The sequence below is a fragment of the Acanthisitta chloris genome, unplaced genomic scaffold (assembly GCF_000695815.1).
Source record: "Acanthisitta chloris isolate BGI_N310 unplaced genomic scaffold, ASM69581v1 scaffold11321, whole genome shotgun sequence".
In the NCBI taxonomy this organism is placed as follows: domain Eukaryota; kingdom Metazoa; phylum Chordata; class Aves; order Passeriformes; family Acanthisittidae; genus Acanthisitta; species Acanthisitta chloris.
The window spans coordinates 127,949-146,558 of record NW_008655534.1 but is presented as its reverse complement, the minus strand read 5'-3'; the positions used below and the strand labels follow the sequence as shown (position 1 = coordinate 146,558).

The 18,610-nt window shown below is 40.9% G+C and overlaps 1 protein-coding gene across 1 annotated transcript in view; it reads right to left on the bottom strand.

Annotated features, from left to right (window-relative positions):
- LOC103811013 (laminin subunit alpha-4-like) overlaps nt 1-18,610 on the bottom strand; it is a 68,513-nt gene that overhangs the window by 17,388 nt on the left and 32,515 nt on the right. Inside the window, exons 4-11 of the mRNA XM_009083950.1 lie at nt 17,689-17,769; nt 12,715-12,929; nt 8,667-8,762; nt 6,672-6,823; nt 6,420-6,530; nt 3,264-3,375; nt 1,404-1,571; nt 459-652 (exon numbers count right to left, since the gene is read on the bottom strand). Coding sequence (XP_009082198.1) covers nt 459-652; nt 1,404-1,571; nt 3,264-3,375; nt 6,420-6,530; nt 6,672-6,823; nt 8,667-8,762; nt 12,715-12,929; nt 17,689-17,769 — 1,129 coding nt within the window. The remainder of the gene's footprint in view (nt 1-458; nt 653-1,403; nt 1,572-3,263; nt 3,376-6,419; nt 6,531-6,671; nt 6,824-8,666; nt 8,763-12,714; nt 12,930-17,688; nt 17,770-18,610) is intronic.

Here is an 18,610-nt window from a genome sequence, read left to right as displayed (position 1 = left end):
CAGAGAGAAAGTTTGGATGGGACTGTATGAACACACACAGCCCAGAGCAGAAATGCAGTGCAGTCTACAAATACTTATTTTCATAGAATATAATTACTGTTGTGAACATGAAGTCCTTCCACATTATAAATCAGTACCTAATAGGTGACACAATTCCACCACAATACTTATAGCAGCCATGCTACATGAAACTTCAAGCTGCTTGGGTTTTACTGTAAGATGTCTTCCTAGTCTAGGCATAAATATCCATCTCTTCTTTGGACATGACATGCCAAATCTTGTCAATTTTTTGTCACTCCACACTTCTACAACTTAGATCTAAAGATCCTGCTGAGTTGTCCAAGAAATTTTCTGGCATGATGGCTTCTGAATCTAAATTGCATGCAATCTACTGCTTTAGCAACAGCAGGGGTGGTGTGTTCATACACAGCAGTTATGATAAATGTACTGCACAGTACCTCATGGCTTTGGAGACTGGCTGTGTTTTCCCTATTTATATCCTCTACTTGTATAATATAGTCAAGTGCCTCGTCTAATGCCTCCTCCAGGTCTGACAGCTTCACATCCTGCTCGCTGAACTGCTCCAGCACATCAGATACTAGGGATCTGGTGTCATTGTACTTCTCATAAAACTCTTCAACTTGCTGTAGCACTGGGAGAAAAATAAGAGGTCATCAATTAAGCCAAAGCTTGAATATCTGACAATACTTACCTATACAACAATTTCTGCTGCTGTTACTCAGGTGACAGTAAAACACTTTTCTTAAAGCTCACTTGAGAGAGAGATCATATACCTAGATTTTAATTTTCCTTCCTCTTTTGAAGAGGAAAGATGCCTCTTATTTTACTGTCTCATTTAAATCTTATTAATTTCCCCCTCTCAAGAAGATTTTCCGAAAAGAAACTAGGTTTGTCTTTCCTTGTTTTTCATTTGTTTTTCATTGTCAAACCTAGGCATGCTATTCTGGAGAACACAGTCCTTATGTCTCATGTTCTGTCTTACGTTCATCGAGCTGTGAGAATTTTTTCCCATGCCAGCAGTTTTTCTCTCTCTGCTGGAGTTTGCTGGCCCCATGGCAGAGCTGGCAGGGGGCAAGATGTTCACGTTAGCAAAGCCAGCCCTGCCATGAACCTTCCTAAGCAGCTATTGTTGAGGTGCTGCAGTGCACAGGCACACACAGACACACAGATCTTTTTCTCCCCATTCTGCCACAGGGAGCAGCAAGCACCAGCAGAGGCTTGGCACAGGCATTTGGAAGCAGCAACATCTCAAGCATACCAGTTGGTGCTTGCCAAGCAGCTGCTGGTCCTCCTTGGGGACTCAGCAGTACACCTAGAGCTGCCCAACCTATGCTAGCTGTGCATCAAAACGTGGCTGAATGGAAAACAGACTTAAAACTCACATTTCTCTGCTGCATTTTCCTCCTCATCTGCAAGTTGCCTCGAATTAGCGAAGGGCTTACGGCCTTTGATCTCCTTCAGCATCTCCTCAGCCTCACTTCTCTTCTGGGCAATTTCTTCGGGGCTCAGCTCTTGTTGAATTGCATAGTATTTCGACTTGCTGCTTATTTCTGGGGGGAAGAAGGAACAGATGGTCAATTCAGTGTGACTATGGAGAAGTAAATACCATGGAGTACTTTTACTTTTGTGAATCCAGATCCTGCTGATGGCAAAAGAAAGCTTTAATTATCTTCAACTTTATAGTAGATAATTATTATGTTTAATCTAGTCTTGAAATTAAACCTGTAAATAAATCACACTTTCTGGCATATGTGGAGGTCTCATCAGAAGAGGATGAGATTAAGCAGGCGTGGGTTGTGCGCATTATTTGGCTTGGCAGTTCTTATAGGCTTATATCATCATTTAACTGAGTTCTGTGGCATGAAGCAGGCTGGGGCTTTCATCCAGGATTGTGGTTTATAAGTGCTGCTGCAAAAAGATCATGTTATTAAATAACAACAATGGTAAGGAGATGGAAATAACATCTTTTTCCATCTGAAGAAGTTTGAGGCACCCTAAAGAGGTAACATATGGCTCCTGGTCTGATACTGCCTAGCTGGTTTGGAGAGAGATACTATTTCAAGGTTTTGGTCACAGTTCAAAAAAACACTGTTGGATCCCTGAAGCTGAAATTGAATTCACCCATCCCCAGTGTAGGCATTACAATGTTTACCCTCTTCTGAATCCCTGGCCTAGAATACCAGTCACCCCATCTTTTATGTCCTATGATGTGCATGCCTTTGGCTTGCATTTTTCACTAGTGTTGTGGATAATCAGAGTTGGCAAAGACAGCACTATGCATCCCTAAGATGGTTATAAAAAATAGATGTGTAATTGTGGCACCACTGATTCTTTGGCAGAGTATCTTTGTATGCATGTTCTTGCTGGCTCCTGAGCTCATTAGTGAAGCTTTGAAGGCTCATGCTGAACAGTAACTGATCATGACCAGGGGCTCTATGGATTTTTTTTCCTAATGTCAGCACACGCATTTGTGTGTCTGTGTACACATACACCCCTTCAGTAAAAAGTGATTTGCCTTCTACAGGGGTGATGGCCCTGTAGAAGAATAATTTTGAGGATGGTGGAAGTAATTTTCACCTACATGTTTCCAACTGTTTTCACTTCTTTTTATAATCCTTCACAGCAACAGTTTACTAAAAGGCAAAAGCTAGATTTAAAGTAATACTCACTGGTGTGATCATCAAAAGTGGTCAGACCTAACTGACTGACAAGGGTTCAAAGAGGAAAGCACAGTTTTGGAAAATCTCTCCAGTTATTCATATGGCCTCCACTACTTATTAGCAGGATAGGAATAGTGCCCTTGTATGAGTCTGCTGATAACTAAAACACAGAGCACTGTCATAGCCCATTCTGTGCTTGTATTTGTGGCTCCATGCAGCCCCAATCTGATACTGATTTTTTTTTTTTTTTTTTTACCACAAGGGTATATAAATACCTTGAGCAGCTATTCAAACACACAATGACACAAGCTGAATTAGCTTGAAGTAAACCTATTTACTATTCTTTTGCTCTGTCCAAGAAAGAAAAATGAAATAGAAGCTCTTGTTCTGGGTGTCAGACCAAGTCAGCCCATGGTGTCACTTGTCTCCTAAGAGACAAGTTTTTGTCATGTCATTTCAGGCTGCAAAAACCTTATGTGCAGGTTACTTTGTGAGAGTGCCCAGGTGATATGACATTTCTTTGCTGGAGGTTTCATTAATACATTCTTGACACTGGGCTGGCCCAGAAAGGAACCTATTTACCTTGAATGTTATCTCTCATATTGTTGAGCTGCTGCACAAGCTGAGTCACACGGTTGTTGGTCTTCGTGGTTTCCTTCTCAATCAGTTGGCCTTTGCTGGATGCTTCATTTCCCTATGAATAAACCATGTGAGAGAAACATTATATTTCTTTTCAGATTCATATGCACATGTGAGGATGAGCGGTATAAACACACATTTTTCTCTCTCCTGATGAGCCTGTGAAAGTCCTTTTTATCATATAAAGTGGTGTTTACAAAGGTGTTTGAAGAGAAGATCTGTCTTGCCGGTGCTTTCAGAATTGCAGAGCAGGAGACTAAAATCTGTCCCATATTTATTCATCATTTGCTGCAATCAAATTTTCATAAATTATGTGCAGTTTTAAAACTCCATTGCTGAACCTCCCAGGCATTCAGTGGGACTATCTCATTTTGCTGGGTATGGCATTTTCTGAGTAAGCATATAGAATGAAGAAAAAGCTGTCAAGCTCACAACCATTTTTAGATCAGTGTCTCCCTCAAGTGAGGTCTCCAGCTGTGCAACTTATTAAAATAGGAAAAAGAACAAGGATTGAAAACACTCTGAAAAGCATAGCCACTCTCCTATACTTTATTGCATTGGTCACTGGACTCTGCATTGTGTTCCCTTACATATAAGGGAAATGGAGAGCTACCATGTCATAGTTATGGTCTTTACATGGTCACTGACTCTGGGAGTCCTGAAACTTAATTTCCACTGGCATTTACTAGGAAAGAAAAAAAATTATGACCACTGTGCCACTGATGCTTCATGGACCCCTCACACGTGTGTGTGTGTCTCTGTGTCTGTGTGTGTCTGTGTGCAATGTGTGCAAACCCACATCACACACTTACCAGTGGAAAGGTGTTTGATTCATTGTCTCTGTTGGGGCTGCATCAGCAAAATTTTCCACTGTAAAATTGTTTTCTGGGTTTGCAGTGCCCTAGCACCTCATAAGAGGGAAGATAGTTGGCTGTTGGTATGTTCACTTCATACTTGTTTGACCCTGCCAGAAACGCAGAGGGCTCAGCTATTTTCTGGCTGCAGGCTCAGTACTGACAGCAGCCTTCTCCCACATTTTCACTTGGGGTTTGCAGAGGCCCCAGGTGGTGCTTGAAGGCAGGGCCAGTGTGGCCAGCACTGCTAAAAGGGATAGGCATAGTGATAAAACAAACGTCCTTACGTTTGTTAGTAGAAAGGATTCTGGCTCCCATCTGCCAAACATCCAGGATCAAGCTACGTGCTGTTTTGCTCAAAGCTCATCCCATGCAGACTCAGGGAGTTAGAGGTTACATTTACTCTTCTCATTCAGCAGAAGAGTTTGCCTACAGTTGGTGCATTCATCCTGCCTTTGAGGTTTAGATCAGAATCTGCAGCAGCCTCCGAGACATGGGGATGTGCACATGAAATGCTCTGAACAGAAGGTGCTGCTTATCTCTGCAAAACCCACTGAGGGCCCTAGCAGCCATTTCCATAAAAGTGCCTTGGAAGAGCAAAGAGTTCAATACATTTAGAGTTATTATTTTGGCCTTCCTTTCAGTGTGAGAGAGCGGGGCTATAATTTCCGTGTCTTTAGGAACAATCACAAGTATTGATGTGGAAAAAGCATTAGAGGAAACGCTGAATTTATTGGTTCAGGGACAATCAAATTGAGGAATGAGCTAAAAAATCCCCAGATAGTACTGAAAATGAAATGCTATTATCCAAATTCACTAAATATTCATAGAAAAACTAATGCCTTAATCATCCTGCCCACCAGCTACATAGAGGGACACTGAAGCATGTGAGGTCTGACAAATTTTCACAGGTACTGAGGTGTGTGTGTGTTTGTGACCTGATTTAATCAAAGTACTCTTGAGCACAGGCATAGTCTGTGTAATTCTGAGATGCCCTTTCTGCCAGGTAAGTGTTAATTATAGACATCCAAACTTAAATTTTCTCTTCCACTTTCCTTTGTGTTATTTTTCCCCTGTTTGTTGCTCCAGTATTTGAGTTTTAGTTTAAGGAATAATTTTAATTTGTCATGTGAAAAAATTAGTACAATGAATATAAGGTCTGGCATTTTGCAATAAGCATGAATTATAATCTAGTTCTACTATAGCTGTGGTTATCTCTGATAATAGCATAGAGTGATGTATCTCACTAATATATATATGTATCTTAAGAACAGAAAGATGTTTAATATTATCTCTTTAAAATAGGGGAGAAGCAAATTTTAACTCTATTTCTTCTCATAATATATATCATAGCAGTAGTATTCCAGGGTGCAATGAAAGTGTTGTGTGAGCTGAGAGCAGATAACCTTAATTTTATGGTCTGGCAGTTGCATGTGGATGCAACATTTATGATTACAATCATGTTAAAAATATCTTGAGTGCTGATCAGGCTCCCATCTCAGTGGGTACATGAAAAACCTCTTAAACTGGCAGGTTTGTAATCTATTTTGAAATATCTAATCAGAGCTAATTTAATTTTATGAGAACATACCTGTAAAATAGATATACTACAAATACTCCCAAGGTCAATCTGAATTAGTGTAGTGCTGGTTACTTTGCTTAAATAGAAATCCAAATGTGAAAGAGAAAGGCAGTGTGTTTATCTCAGCTCAAATATGTTGTGTAGGGGGAAGGTGGGAACTCAGATCCTGAGGGGAAGGTTTTTGTGATTGGTGACAAACCACTGGCCACATTCAAGAGACTTTGGCCTTACCTCCTTCCTTTTTTGTGAAGACTTGAAAAGTCATTTATGCTTTTAATTCAGAGCTAAAGTAGAAAATTGTAAAACAGAAATAGAAAGTTTCCCAAATTATCTTTCAGGGCACACCCACTCTTGTTCGGTGAACATAGAGGTTTGGACTAGATGTTAGGAAATACTTTTTACCAAGAAGGGTCAAACACTGGAACAGGTTTCATAGAGAGATGGTCAATGCTCCATGTCTGTCAGGGTTTAAGAGGCATTTGGACAATGCCCTTAATAACATGCTTTAACTTTTGGTCACACCTGAATTGCTCAGGCAGTTGGACTAGATGATCACTGTGGGTCCTTTCCAGCTGGAACTATTCTATAGTAGACTTTTATGCTAACAGGTGAATATGACAAAGTGTAAACACTCAGAGCTTTGGCATGGGACAATAAACAAACCTGTTCATCAAGTGTTGCTGCCTCTCTCAGGAGATCATTCATTTCATCTGCAGCATCATCAACCTGGATGGTCCAAAGCTCGGCATGGTCCTTTTTTTTGGACATTGCCTCCTGTGTGTGGGAAAAAAAAGCCAGTGCATCTGAAAACAAACTATTTCTCTAGTGAGGGAAGAGATTGCAATTTACAGGAATGGAGAGGAAATTCAAAGATTCAAATTACATTAAAAAATAAGATGTCATCAGTGTTTGTACCTGGAGATGGGTGGTAGTGAGGTTCAGGTCATTCAAACGCTTTTGAGCTGCAACACCTGTAGAAATGCTCAGTAAAGTCGCTTTGCTCTCATCGATGGCCAGAACTGATAATCGGATGTCGTCTGTCAAATCCCAAATACATTTATCGCAGCCTGATAAGAAAACAAGCGAGTGTCATTTTTTCTTTAGTGTCTGTGTTAGTTAACAGCAAATATGTTAAATTCATGTTATAAATTCATGTTATAGTGCCCTTGCCCCATTGTTTGTCATTGATGGATTCTGATAGATACACATTCTTCTTTCACTTTCATCCACCCACTTTGAAGGTCCCATAGTACAGTTATGACATTTCCAGCTGAGCAGCACCAGATGGGATTGCTCCAAGAAGCTACCACAGCAATTCTGTAATCAGTAGGGAGAGAGGGAGAGGTATTTCCTGGCTATTCCCTAGAGGCTCGGTATGTTTGTGGCCTGAAGGACAACAGATGAGGGTCAAAAACCAAACAACTGCATTTTGTCAGAACCCAAAACTCCGTATTTAAAATTTACTATGAGAAGCAAGGATGTCCAGCAGATGGGCTCTTGGCTGCTTACTTGATTAGGAGAACCACTTTTACAAACATAGTTATAACATGCTTGGAAAGCACTTGTACAGAACCATCACCTGGTTTCTGATGAATACTTGCAATGTTGCCTTGTTTTTCATGACACTGGTGCCATCACTAAATGCAAGAGACTTGGGTGAATGTGAAACACAGATTCGTGCAGACACTTTAGCTTGATATTGTAGCAGCTCCCAAATGGTTTCCTTCTGGTTGCACTTCAGGCACATGACCCCTCTTCTTGGACTCAGTTTAGGAACCCATGTGTGCTACATGGTCTGCATTATACCACAGATGTAAATATACTAACATTTAAAAACTATCAGTTTATATTTACAACATAGTGGTCCTGGAGACTCCCTGAGCTTCCTATCATTAGGATATGGGAGATAGTGGAAAGGAAACTAACTGATGAATATATGTCAAATTGTCAATAGCAACAATCTAGATTAAATGTTGTGCTGGTTTTGGCTGGGGTAGAGTTAATTTTCTTCACAGTGGTCAGTATGGGGCTATGTTTTGGATTTGTGCCAAGCACAGGGTTGATAATAAAGAGATGTTTAGTGCTGAGCAGTGCTTACACAGAACCAAAGCCTTCTCTGCCTTTCACACTGCCATGCTGGTGAGGAGACTGGGGATGCATGGGAAATTGGGAGGAGGCAGGACAGATAACCCCAACTGACCAAAGGGATACTCCATACCATATAGAATCATGCTCAGTACATAAACTGTGAGGAAGAAGGAGGAAGAGGCGGTGGACACACACATTTGGAGTGATGATGTTTGTCTTCCCAAGTAAAGATTATAGGGCCCTGCTGTCCTGGAGATGGCTGAACACCTGCCTGCCCATGGGAAGCAGTGAATTCATTCCTTGGTTTGCTTTGTTTGTGTGCATGGCTTTTGATTTCCCTACTAAACTGTCTTTATCTCAGCTCATGAGTTTTCTAGTTTTTACCCTTCTGATTCTCTCCCCCATCCTGTTGGTGCCGCAGTGTGTGAGCGGCTGTTTATGGATGGGATTAAACCACAACAGATATACAACTAGAAAACCAGAAATTATATGCAAGATGGCACAGATAAAGTTGTGATGCCAGTTTCTAGGGCCAGAATATTATTCTGCAGGCACTGTTTCTCCAAGTCTATAGAAGTAGCTTTGGTGATAACTCCCCACTGCTCTGCAGTCTGTATCACAGAGATGGACATATGCATGTACTCAGAAAAGTGAGTGAGATCGTGTTTAAATACTCAATCATTGGGGCATTGTGTATATTCACAAGTTTAACTGCTCTGTGAGACCAAGGTCAAGGTGGAGTACTGAGCTCTTAAGTTAGTATTTGTATTCTAAATGCAAGAGCGATATTAGTTTTTGGTGTTCTAGTGATAATTATCTTACTGATGGTTGGGCAGCCTGTGTCAGTAGATATTTCAGGACTGTCTGCGAGGCATTCTCCAGTCTGGCTGTCACACATTCTTCCTCCACAGTTACATGCTGGGGAAAAAGAAAAGATTTTTGAAAGAAGAATCTTCAAAATGTTCAACTCCCCTTTCCCCTCCCAAGACTAGTGAAATTATTGCACTTAGAATTGTGCATGGATAGACAAACCAATACCAATTACTTCTTGGACCAGTTTTCCCTTCAATATGTAGAAAAGTTGGGTTTTGCACTGTGGTCAAATTGGAACAAATAAAATATAAAGTGGAAAACAGAATGAAGTTCTGCTGAAGTTACTTGTTCAAAGCCTAGTTGCAAGCAGAGACAGTGAGGCCAGAGTTGCCCAGATGGGTCATTATGCACCACCATCTAGAGAGCGTGACATTTAGGAGATGGGCTAAGAAAAGCAACACAAATAAGTTAATTATTAGTTACAAATCTCTCCACAGCCCTGTGGAATTTATCAATGCTGTGTCAGGCTGTCACTAAAAAGACTTTGTAGCTATCAGGGATTGATACTGGACTCCAATTCCATCGTCAGCTGGAGCATATCAAAAAGTAAATATCTCCTACCACTTACAATGAAGACTAAATGACATTTAAAATTGTTTTTTTGAAATTGAGTGTGTTACATTTTTATTGCCTCACAAGTGGCTATTTAAAAAGTCTAATTTTTAATCTAATGTGTCTCTTTCAAGGTTTAACTGGCCTTTTAAAATATATTATTTTAAAGATTAAAATATCCTTGGAACACTTTGATACAATAATAAAAACTCAAGCAGAACATAAGAACAGCAGTGACTTATCTGGAATGCGTTTCGCTCTTGTGACTCATGTTTTCAGCAGAATCTCATATAGCAAAATGTTTTACTGCCATTTTATTGCATCCCATCCATTGTTCTCGACGAATTACCCTTGCAATGACATTCTACATTGCACATTCAAGGAATTATCAGTGAAAATGTGTAATACAGCTTCAAAGACAACATGATGTACTAATGCCAGAATAATTGTGTCTAAATTGACCTGTGTTAGTAGAACCAATCAGGTTTTGCACTAATGTAAGAACAGAAATTGGTTATGACTTTTCTGGTACAGTTGGTATTTTGATCTCAGCACAGTCCGTATGAACTGGGTAACTCCCAGCTTTTGGATTTACAGTTGTTTTTAATTTGTTATTTCTTTTGTTAAGAAGTGAAAGAAAAGTCTCAGCTGAAAGCAGAGCTTTCTCTTTATCTGTATCATGGGAACTAGGCAAGATGACAAGATTACAATTACAAATTCAGATGAGGTTGGTGCTCAAGAAAATTGAACGATGTTTTCTTATTTAAATGGATACCTGTTAGTTTGCTACACAAAAGCTTATAGCAAATTATTTTCAAAAGATGTCCTGACCATTTTTCAATTACTTATTTCGGAGGTACCACATTTTAAGTAGGGAATTAAAACTCTCCATGGTTTAATTAAAACTCTCAATGGTTTACGGGTGGAGAAAGCTTCTAAATTTATTCTTCTTTATTTCTGAGGGACATTTGTGGAGAGCTTTGAAGTGTGCTCACAGCTACACAGAATTTGTCTTCTGGTCAAAAGAGAAAAGATGATCTTACCTGGATAGTGTTGTTTGCTCATTTAGTTCTCCTGCCTTTTTCTTGTCCCATATACCCTTTGAGATTCTCTGTGGAAACCATGTACACAGATTCTCCTGATTCCTACACTAGTTTTGTTTCTGTAATTTTCAGCATTAAAGAAGATACTTGTTTTATTTCAGAATCAATATTTTTCTAAGCAATAGTTCTTAGTTGTTCCTCAATGCCAAACAAAGTATAAGCTTACCCTGTGAGCTACCTGAATAGTTTGAATACCATGGATGTATTGGTGTACTGCAAACGACACAGTACTGTCAAGTACAGCACATTGTGGTGTTCAGCAGAAATAAAGTTGAAATGAGAAGTGTGTAATTCTTTGAAACATAATACTGCAAAGTCAGGATTTGATAGAATGCGCTACAAGATTAAATTCACTTCTAAATAGAGAAAAGCTGTACCTCTCATAACATATTCAAGAGCCCTAGCACTTTTTATTTTTAGCAAAGATCAAACACTACAACAAAATCTGCTAATGAAGAGAACTACCATGCTGATTTATAGTCCGTGTGAAAAGCCTGTATAGAGTAGCCCTTTGCACCTCCTCAAGGGTGCAAACAAAAAAACCTATACTGAGGCAATGAAAGTTTGACTTAACTTGATTTTCAAAACTGTATGTTCAGAGGCATCTTCCAAAATTATGTCACACATAACCTCCTTAGACTCTTGGAATGCCCTGTAGGCCTCAGACTTCTGGCAAAGCTACTCTTAGGTGTTCGAATTTTGCTTTTGCCCAGGGTCAGGGCATGAATGCTGCACTTTGTTGGGTATGTTTCTCCTGCCTCATGGCATTCAGGAGCCACAGACTAGATCCTTGCATTCATTATGGGAGGACTGCAGTTAAATAATCTCAGGTGAATTGACTTAGTGAAGTTCATAAATGTTTCCTTTTGCAACCTCAAAATCACAGAGATGCTGAATTTTGGGCATGCCATGGGTGCCTAAATCCAGGCAGGAGCAGTGTTTTCAGGCATATTGTTCCCTACAGCCAGTGTCTTTTTAGCTGGTTTTAGTACCTGGCTTTGGCTTTTGGGATCACTGTGCATGAGCACCATCTCTCCCTGTTCAGCATAAATGGAATTTAAGGACATGACCTAGAGATGTGAGATACATCCTGGAGATGAGCACTCAACTTCTAGCTGTCACTGGAACATAAAACTAGAACAGACCACTAGTGGCATCATACACGGTCCCCTACAAATGAAGATATCAGCACAAAGGGAACTTGAGTACAGAGCATCCTCACAGCCTCCATCCTGTGTGTCCCAAGACACACCTTAGCACTTTATAGTAAGGTAGTAAAAAGCAAAGTCCAAGCCCACAGCGAGTTGAAAGAAGGACATAGGTTTGATCAAGGTATTGCTAAGGCCCTGAGGTCTGTAGCTCTGTACTTTGAGGTCCCAGAGCACTTCAGAGGTCCAAGTTGGGTGTGAGCTTTGGCTATGTCTTACTTTTGAGTCAGGCTGAGTGCTAGGAATGATCTGTCTCCCCCATTTGTGTTCTGGTTCTTGAAGGAATGACCCCACAAAAGAGGTGGGAGTGAGCCCCAAGGTCCTTGTTCTGACCACCTGCATTTTGCCTTTAGCAGCAGCTATTTCTGAGTGCTTTGAAAGAGGATGTAAACTTGTCTCTCAGAGCCAAAGCAAGGTCAAAGGACATGAGGTCAAAGCCCTGTTTGGATTAAATGCCATGTAAATTAAGAGAATAATTATATTAGAGGAGATAAACCTCTGTGACCCCTCTGTGCAGGTATGTTTTGGTAAGGTCCTCTGGGTAGCACTTTTCCAGATGCTGAAAGTGTAGTCATCTCTGGTGTGGAAATACAGTAACCAAAAAGATTACACAGACTCATAGGAAATGCAAAATACATTACCAGTGTGGAAACTAGCAGAAAGTGAGTGGGGATTGGGTCAGGACAGGAAGGATGATCCTGTTCCCACAAAACATGCTTTCAAGTCTTTAAGCACCATCAGTCTGAGTGGTCATGTTGGGCAGCACAAGGTGTGGACAAGTACAAGTGTGGAGTCTCTGCCAAAGAAAGCTTAGAGACACTCATTTAAAACAAGATTCAGGAGGACATAACAGTGCTTGCTTTAATCTTGCCCAGGCACTAGAGATGTTGGAGTCTGAGTTCTGAGTCTTGCTCATGGGCAATGGAAAGAGACATTTCCCTAGTGCCTGCAATGATTCAACTGAACAGGCATACAAATTATCCCACCTGGTAGATGGCTGGGAGCACCCACTGCCCTCGAGGGCCACAGGTGTCTGCTAACTCATTCAGGCATTTGTGATCTCTGAGAGATCATCCATAGATCCTGCTGTGGTGCCTTTTGCTCAGCTCTGCTGTACTAAATTATAGACAATACCTGTACAGTTTTTAGCAAATCTGGCATCCCCATAGTAACCCGGAGCGCATCGTTCGCACTTGAACCCGCTGGTGTTGTGCAGACAGTTGCGGCATTGGCCGGTCACTTCATCACAGTCTTCAAAAATCAGATTTGGGTCTGAGTTGCCACTGCAGTCGCATTTTTTACAAGTACTTCCAATTAGCAAAGGGTTCCCATAGTAACCAGGGGCGCACCTGAAAGGAAGAGCAAACCTGGCAATGACGAGCAATGACATTCCCATCTGCAGTACCTTTTTTTTTCCCTCTGATCTTATTTGTGTTACCAAGAAAAGCACACGAGTCTGCATGAATTTATTTTTATTTTTTCAAAATCTGTGACGGAATGACCTTGGCAGAGAGGCAGCTCTACAGTGTTTATTTTGGTCATTTTTAGCTTTGGATCTCACCAACTGTATTGTGTTATATAGGAAACTGGGGTGAGAGACTGCATTTCATGATGCTGAAACTCAGAGGAAGTTCAGACCTTATTTCCATGACAAATATACATTAAAAGTACTGGCCAGAAAGGTTTTATAGAAATAGTTCTATGGTGAGGTATTGGGGCAGTTTCTGGTTTTTGCAAAACAGAACAGTCACTGAACCAGAGTCCATTTTTCAGATCTGTTCGATGTTAGCCTGCTGGATGAGGGCAAAAAGCTTAGAGCAGCCACCAGCCCAGGAAGGAAGGATTCCTGTGTTGGTTTGCAGAGGGAGAGAGGGGAGTGAGTATCACACACCACAGCGAAGGCCTGAAATGGGTGCAAATTACTTGTCATGCCTTATCATGTTTGGGAAGTATTTCAGGCAAGAACTCTCTACATCTTAAGATGGAAGAGATGTTGAAACTGTGGTGGTTTTTGAAAGTCTAGACAAACCAGCCATGTGCAACATTCCTGGGTGACCAGTGGCCCTAAGCTAAGAGGTAGTAGATTTGGTCATCATTTGGGAATAGAGGGTCTCAGTTAAAGATGCTTTTGCTGATATCAGGGAGTGTGTTTAATCCTACAAGCTAGAGGAGCTTTTGCAAAACCACCAGTGAGGCAAAGAGAGCTGGTACCAGGGTAGGCATGGAGCAGCTCATGAGAGCAAATCCTTGAGAAAGGGATTTTCTGGAGAAGCTGGCAGTTGGAGCAGCATGGAGCAGCATCTGATGGACTGGAGGGGTCAGCTGGAAGAACAGGAGCAACCCACACTCTTCACAGTGTCACTGCATGGTGGCAGGGGGACACAGGACCCAGGAGCCTGGGGCACAGAGATCAGGAGCTGATCCCTGAACTGGAAATGAAGAATTACTGCAAGGAGGAGGATAACTACCTGGTGTAGCAATTGCTGGCTGCAGAAACTGGAGGATTGAATACTTGCTGCATTGATTTAGGTAAGGAGTATTTATTGTCGTCCATTCTGTTTTATCACCATGCTGTCCTTGTCTTTTCCCCCATCCATAAAGTCCTGTTTAAGATGCTGTTTGTTCTGCTGTTGGTGGGTGGGGAGGGTGAGAGCTCAGGCAGTTCAGTTTAATTTTCCCAGGTTCTGGCTAGGTACCTGAGCTGAGGTCTGTTGTCTCCTAAGATCTGAACATAGTCAAATCCAGATCTGAATGACGAAAATGTGGGCAATCTGATAAAAGCTTAAAGTTTTTATCTGTTCCTGTGTTTGCTGATTTATTTTTTTAATAAAGAAAGTAATTTCCTCAACACTGCTTTGTTCACGTTCCAGTCCTGACCCCCCACAGTAAAAAACACATAAAATTTAAAGCATCTTAATATAAACCACTTGGCTGCCTCAAATACTGTTTTTGTCAATGACAAAGGCTTTTTGTCTCTTTGCAGCACTGCCAGAGTCTTTGGTGCAGATTTTATCATATGGGTGACCCAGATGTAAAGAATAAATGTGGGACTGGGAGTGCTATGCACCCCTTGAAGAACTCTGAATACGACACTGAGCTCTGAGGGTCATTTATCTGGCTTTGGTGGAGTCAGGTGTTTTTTTGATTTTCTGTAGTTTGGTATTTTTCAAATGGTCATCTGTCAAATGTGGCCACCAAATCACAGAGGCTGCTGAGTAGGGCTGGGGCCAGACCAGCATTTTGGTTAGTGCTAGCCAGCATCTACCAAAGACAGCATGCTATCCTCATCAATGTCTGCACTCTCACTGGGAAATGTAATTTTTTTCTTTTTTTCTGAAATATACCTTTCTGTTCACTTGCCAGGAATGTAGTGGACATTTCCTCACAGATATATTTTGTAAGTGCTGCTTTTTATGACCGTCTGAGGCACTGGAACATGTTGCCCAGAGAAGTTCTGAATGCCCTATCCCTGGTAGTGTTCAAGGCCAGGTTGGATATGGCTCTGAGCAACCTGGTGTAGTGGAAGGTTTCCCTGCCCAGGGCAGGGAGGTTGGAACTAAATGATCTTTAAGGTCCCTTCCAACCTGAAGCATTCTGTGACTTTATGACTCACTTTTATTAGCCATATCTTCTCATCCGGACTAGCTGTTAAAAACAAATAGAAACTTTCAGAGCTGAAAATAAACATGTCACCTTCACTTTCCTGTTCTCTTTGCCACTTATTGCATCTCATAGGGCTGAGGCACTTGGCCCCTCTTTGAATGGTGGGTAACATGAGAAGAACAGAGACTGGTGACTGGAAACATACTGCTCCATCTCTGCACTTTATGGCCTGAAAAAATTCAGAGGCCTGCAGTAAATGTCTTTTCCTACATTATATCAATAAATGACTCTTTGTTGCTAACAAAGAATATTTCCTCTCCCACAATAAAACAGCTCAGTTATCTCTGTTTAATTTTGCAGCCATAGTTTCTTCCTGTAATTATTGGTGAGTAAAAAATTAACTTCCTGTTTCACAGCAATGCCAGAAGATCCTTTTTCATCTATTTGCTTTGGACACTAAAGTGTCATTTGTTTAGTTATCTTTTTTAACATTTGGACATTAACACGACCTGCATTTAATCAGCTACCACCCTAATGTCTTATTGCTGAAGTCCAGGAGCAAAAGGATTTATTCCTAAATTTTGAATTGGAAAGCTGGTTTTCTCAGTTCCTAGCAAGGGTCTCTGTGATTTCACACCACCATTTGCTGGCAAACATAAACTGAATAGGTTTGTGCCAAGCCTCTAGAGCTGCACAAGAAAGTCTAAACAAATGCAAGAGGAAAGGGACCAGGTTGCCTCCCAGTCAGCTGCTCTGGAGATCCCACGTGCTGCCGGTGAAGGGATGTCCTGCAGCTCACTGCATCACACTGCCTGTCATCGACTGCTGTGGAGAGCTGGGAGGGAGAGTGTGGAGCAGGATGGGAATACAAGCTGCTCTTTGGGTGCAGGGAGGGACAGGCACGATGCCTCTTCTTGCTCAGGATCTCCCAGTCCTCCTGCCATCAAGCTGATGGTGCCATAGCTGCAGTGGGAGTAGGGAGTGCTGATAGTGCCCAGCAGCAGTGCAAGTGAAGCTGTAACTTGCTTGTTAGCAAGTGGATAGGGACAAGCAAGGAGCCTAACAGAAGGCAACTCCTGTTTGCCACTGCTTGCTGCTTACCCCAGCGATTAGCTGAGGTCTTAATATGGTGTCTGGGACAGGCTAATTTCTTTCTGTAGCGTTTTCTACCCAGCTTTGCCTTCCTTGAGACAGATGCACTGTGTCAGGCAGCACAGTGGCTATTAGAAAACAAAGCCGAAGCTGTTTCGTGCTGTTACTATACATCTGCTACCCATTTCATAGGATTTGTATTGCTTGTACTCTAGGCTGACGTTTTAATAACCATTAAGAAACCTCACTGACCTTTTAATTGTCTGCATTATCCTTTGTGTATAAACCTGACATTTTTGAAGAACAAAAGAATACAGCCATGGGCCTGTAAACAAGGGTGGCTTTTTTTAGTTCTGTGCCATCTGTCTAAAGGGCTTTCATTGCTGCTGTCACCATGTTAGTGATGTGGAGGTTAGATACTGATGTTTTTGCATCATCTGTGAGGGGAAAAGCCTTCACTCATTTGTTCATCTTACCTTTTTCATATCGATTTCTCTTTGCATCTTAAACATCCCCTTTTCTCCCTTCTCTGACAGTTACATTAAGTATCATTTGCATTCAAGACTTGCCCATTAATCACAGTTGACTGAAGACAAATACTTCAGGGGCTTTAAGGGAAAGCAAAATGAGATGTTAAGGAAGCCAGTGCCTGAGCCATCCCATAGCCCTCAGTCTTTGTGTTAGAGCTGTTTTAATTTATTGGCTGCTCAAGGACCATTTCTGAATTATAATCAGGCCTCTGACATTCATTGAAACATCATCTATGTGTGTGCATAGTGACTACAGGATATGAGAGGAAGTTATATTTCTGCTGTGTAGCTCCATTTATTTGTGTACTTTGTTATTTAGAGAATATTTACTGGAAATTGTTTATGGCCATAAGGGAAAGTGGAAAAGCAACACTGGTCAATGATTATTTGCTTGATTTTATTGAATTATATCTGTGAAGGACATTTAAAATGTAACTAAAAAAGCTGCATCTGCTCATTAAGAATTTGATTCAATGATGGATTTATTATACTTTGCTTTTGAAAAAAAGTATTTGGTAGAAGCCTGCTATATGTTTTAGGGGTATGAATTGCCAGAGGCATCTATGTGGTGGTTATTTTTCACTTCAGCTGCTGTTCCTGATTTGTATTTTGTATTTTTAAATTGCATTTCTTTTAGGAAGATCACCACATGAAGGTACACAAAGTGCAAGAACTAGATCAAAATACATCAAGGGTAAATGTCTGCCTTATGATGACATGTCTTTACAGCAAGGTTTAATGTTTTTTAGTAGGAAATGAAGGAGATAATTTAACAGACATGATTCAACCTGATGAAAACAAATGCACAAGATTTCTCCCCTATATGGGAAGAATTCTGGACTTCAGTATTGCTGACCAGTAACTTATCCTATTAGTTTCTTACCTTTCACAGTTGGGTCCTGCATAGTTTTCCTTACAGACACAACGCACACTTCCACTTTTTCTGTAACAGGAAACTGCAAAGCTGGAATTTCGTTAGAATGAATAGTTAGAAGAGCAGGCAATGGCAAACACTTGGGAATGTTTCTTTATTACATTATGGACATTTACTGTCAGTATGAACTCTGGTCCTGGTTACCCATTGCTGAATAGGTATTAAAATCTTTATATTATTCACATTATACCCCTTGTTTAGTCATTTTAATTAGTATAGAAAGCACTAATTAATATATAGCACTAGGGAGCTGTACAAATACATATATATCTATAAGTTCTTGTCTTGCAGTGTAAATCAGTCACACCTGCAGGTTTTGATACACCATTTTAGATAAGGGACTTAGGATAAATGTCTATGTCATGTAAACCTAATTGCTTCCTGTCTCTTATTCTAAGAGCTAAAATATTGCTTGTGAAAAACACTGCAGTGAGCACTTCAGAAACTGAGATGCTGGAAAGGGTGCAGCAGTTTCCTATGCAAATCCTATAGTTTCCCTCAAATCCAATCTGGAAGTGCTGTGTTGTGAAAACTGACCTCAGTGATGCTGTTCCCATTTACAGTAACTGAGTTTGCAGTAACCAAGGCTGCTCTACCATCTTTCCAGGTAAGCTGGAAAGAGTCTGTGGCCTCTTCTGAGATCAACATGCTGATTGCAATAATGACTTGGGCTGTATTTTTTACTGCCCTGATTCTAAATCATGAATTCCTTTCCTTTCTTATGTTTTCAGGTTGTAACAAATGTGTAACTAAATATGAGATCCAAGGGACAGATCCAAGCAGCCAGATGGGGAAAGTGCAAACTGTGTACACTTCAGACATGGTGTTGAACATGGTTTAAATACATTTGCAGGAATAAAGAGATACAGCC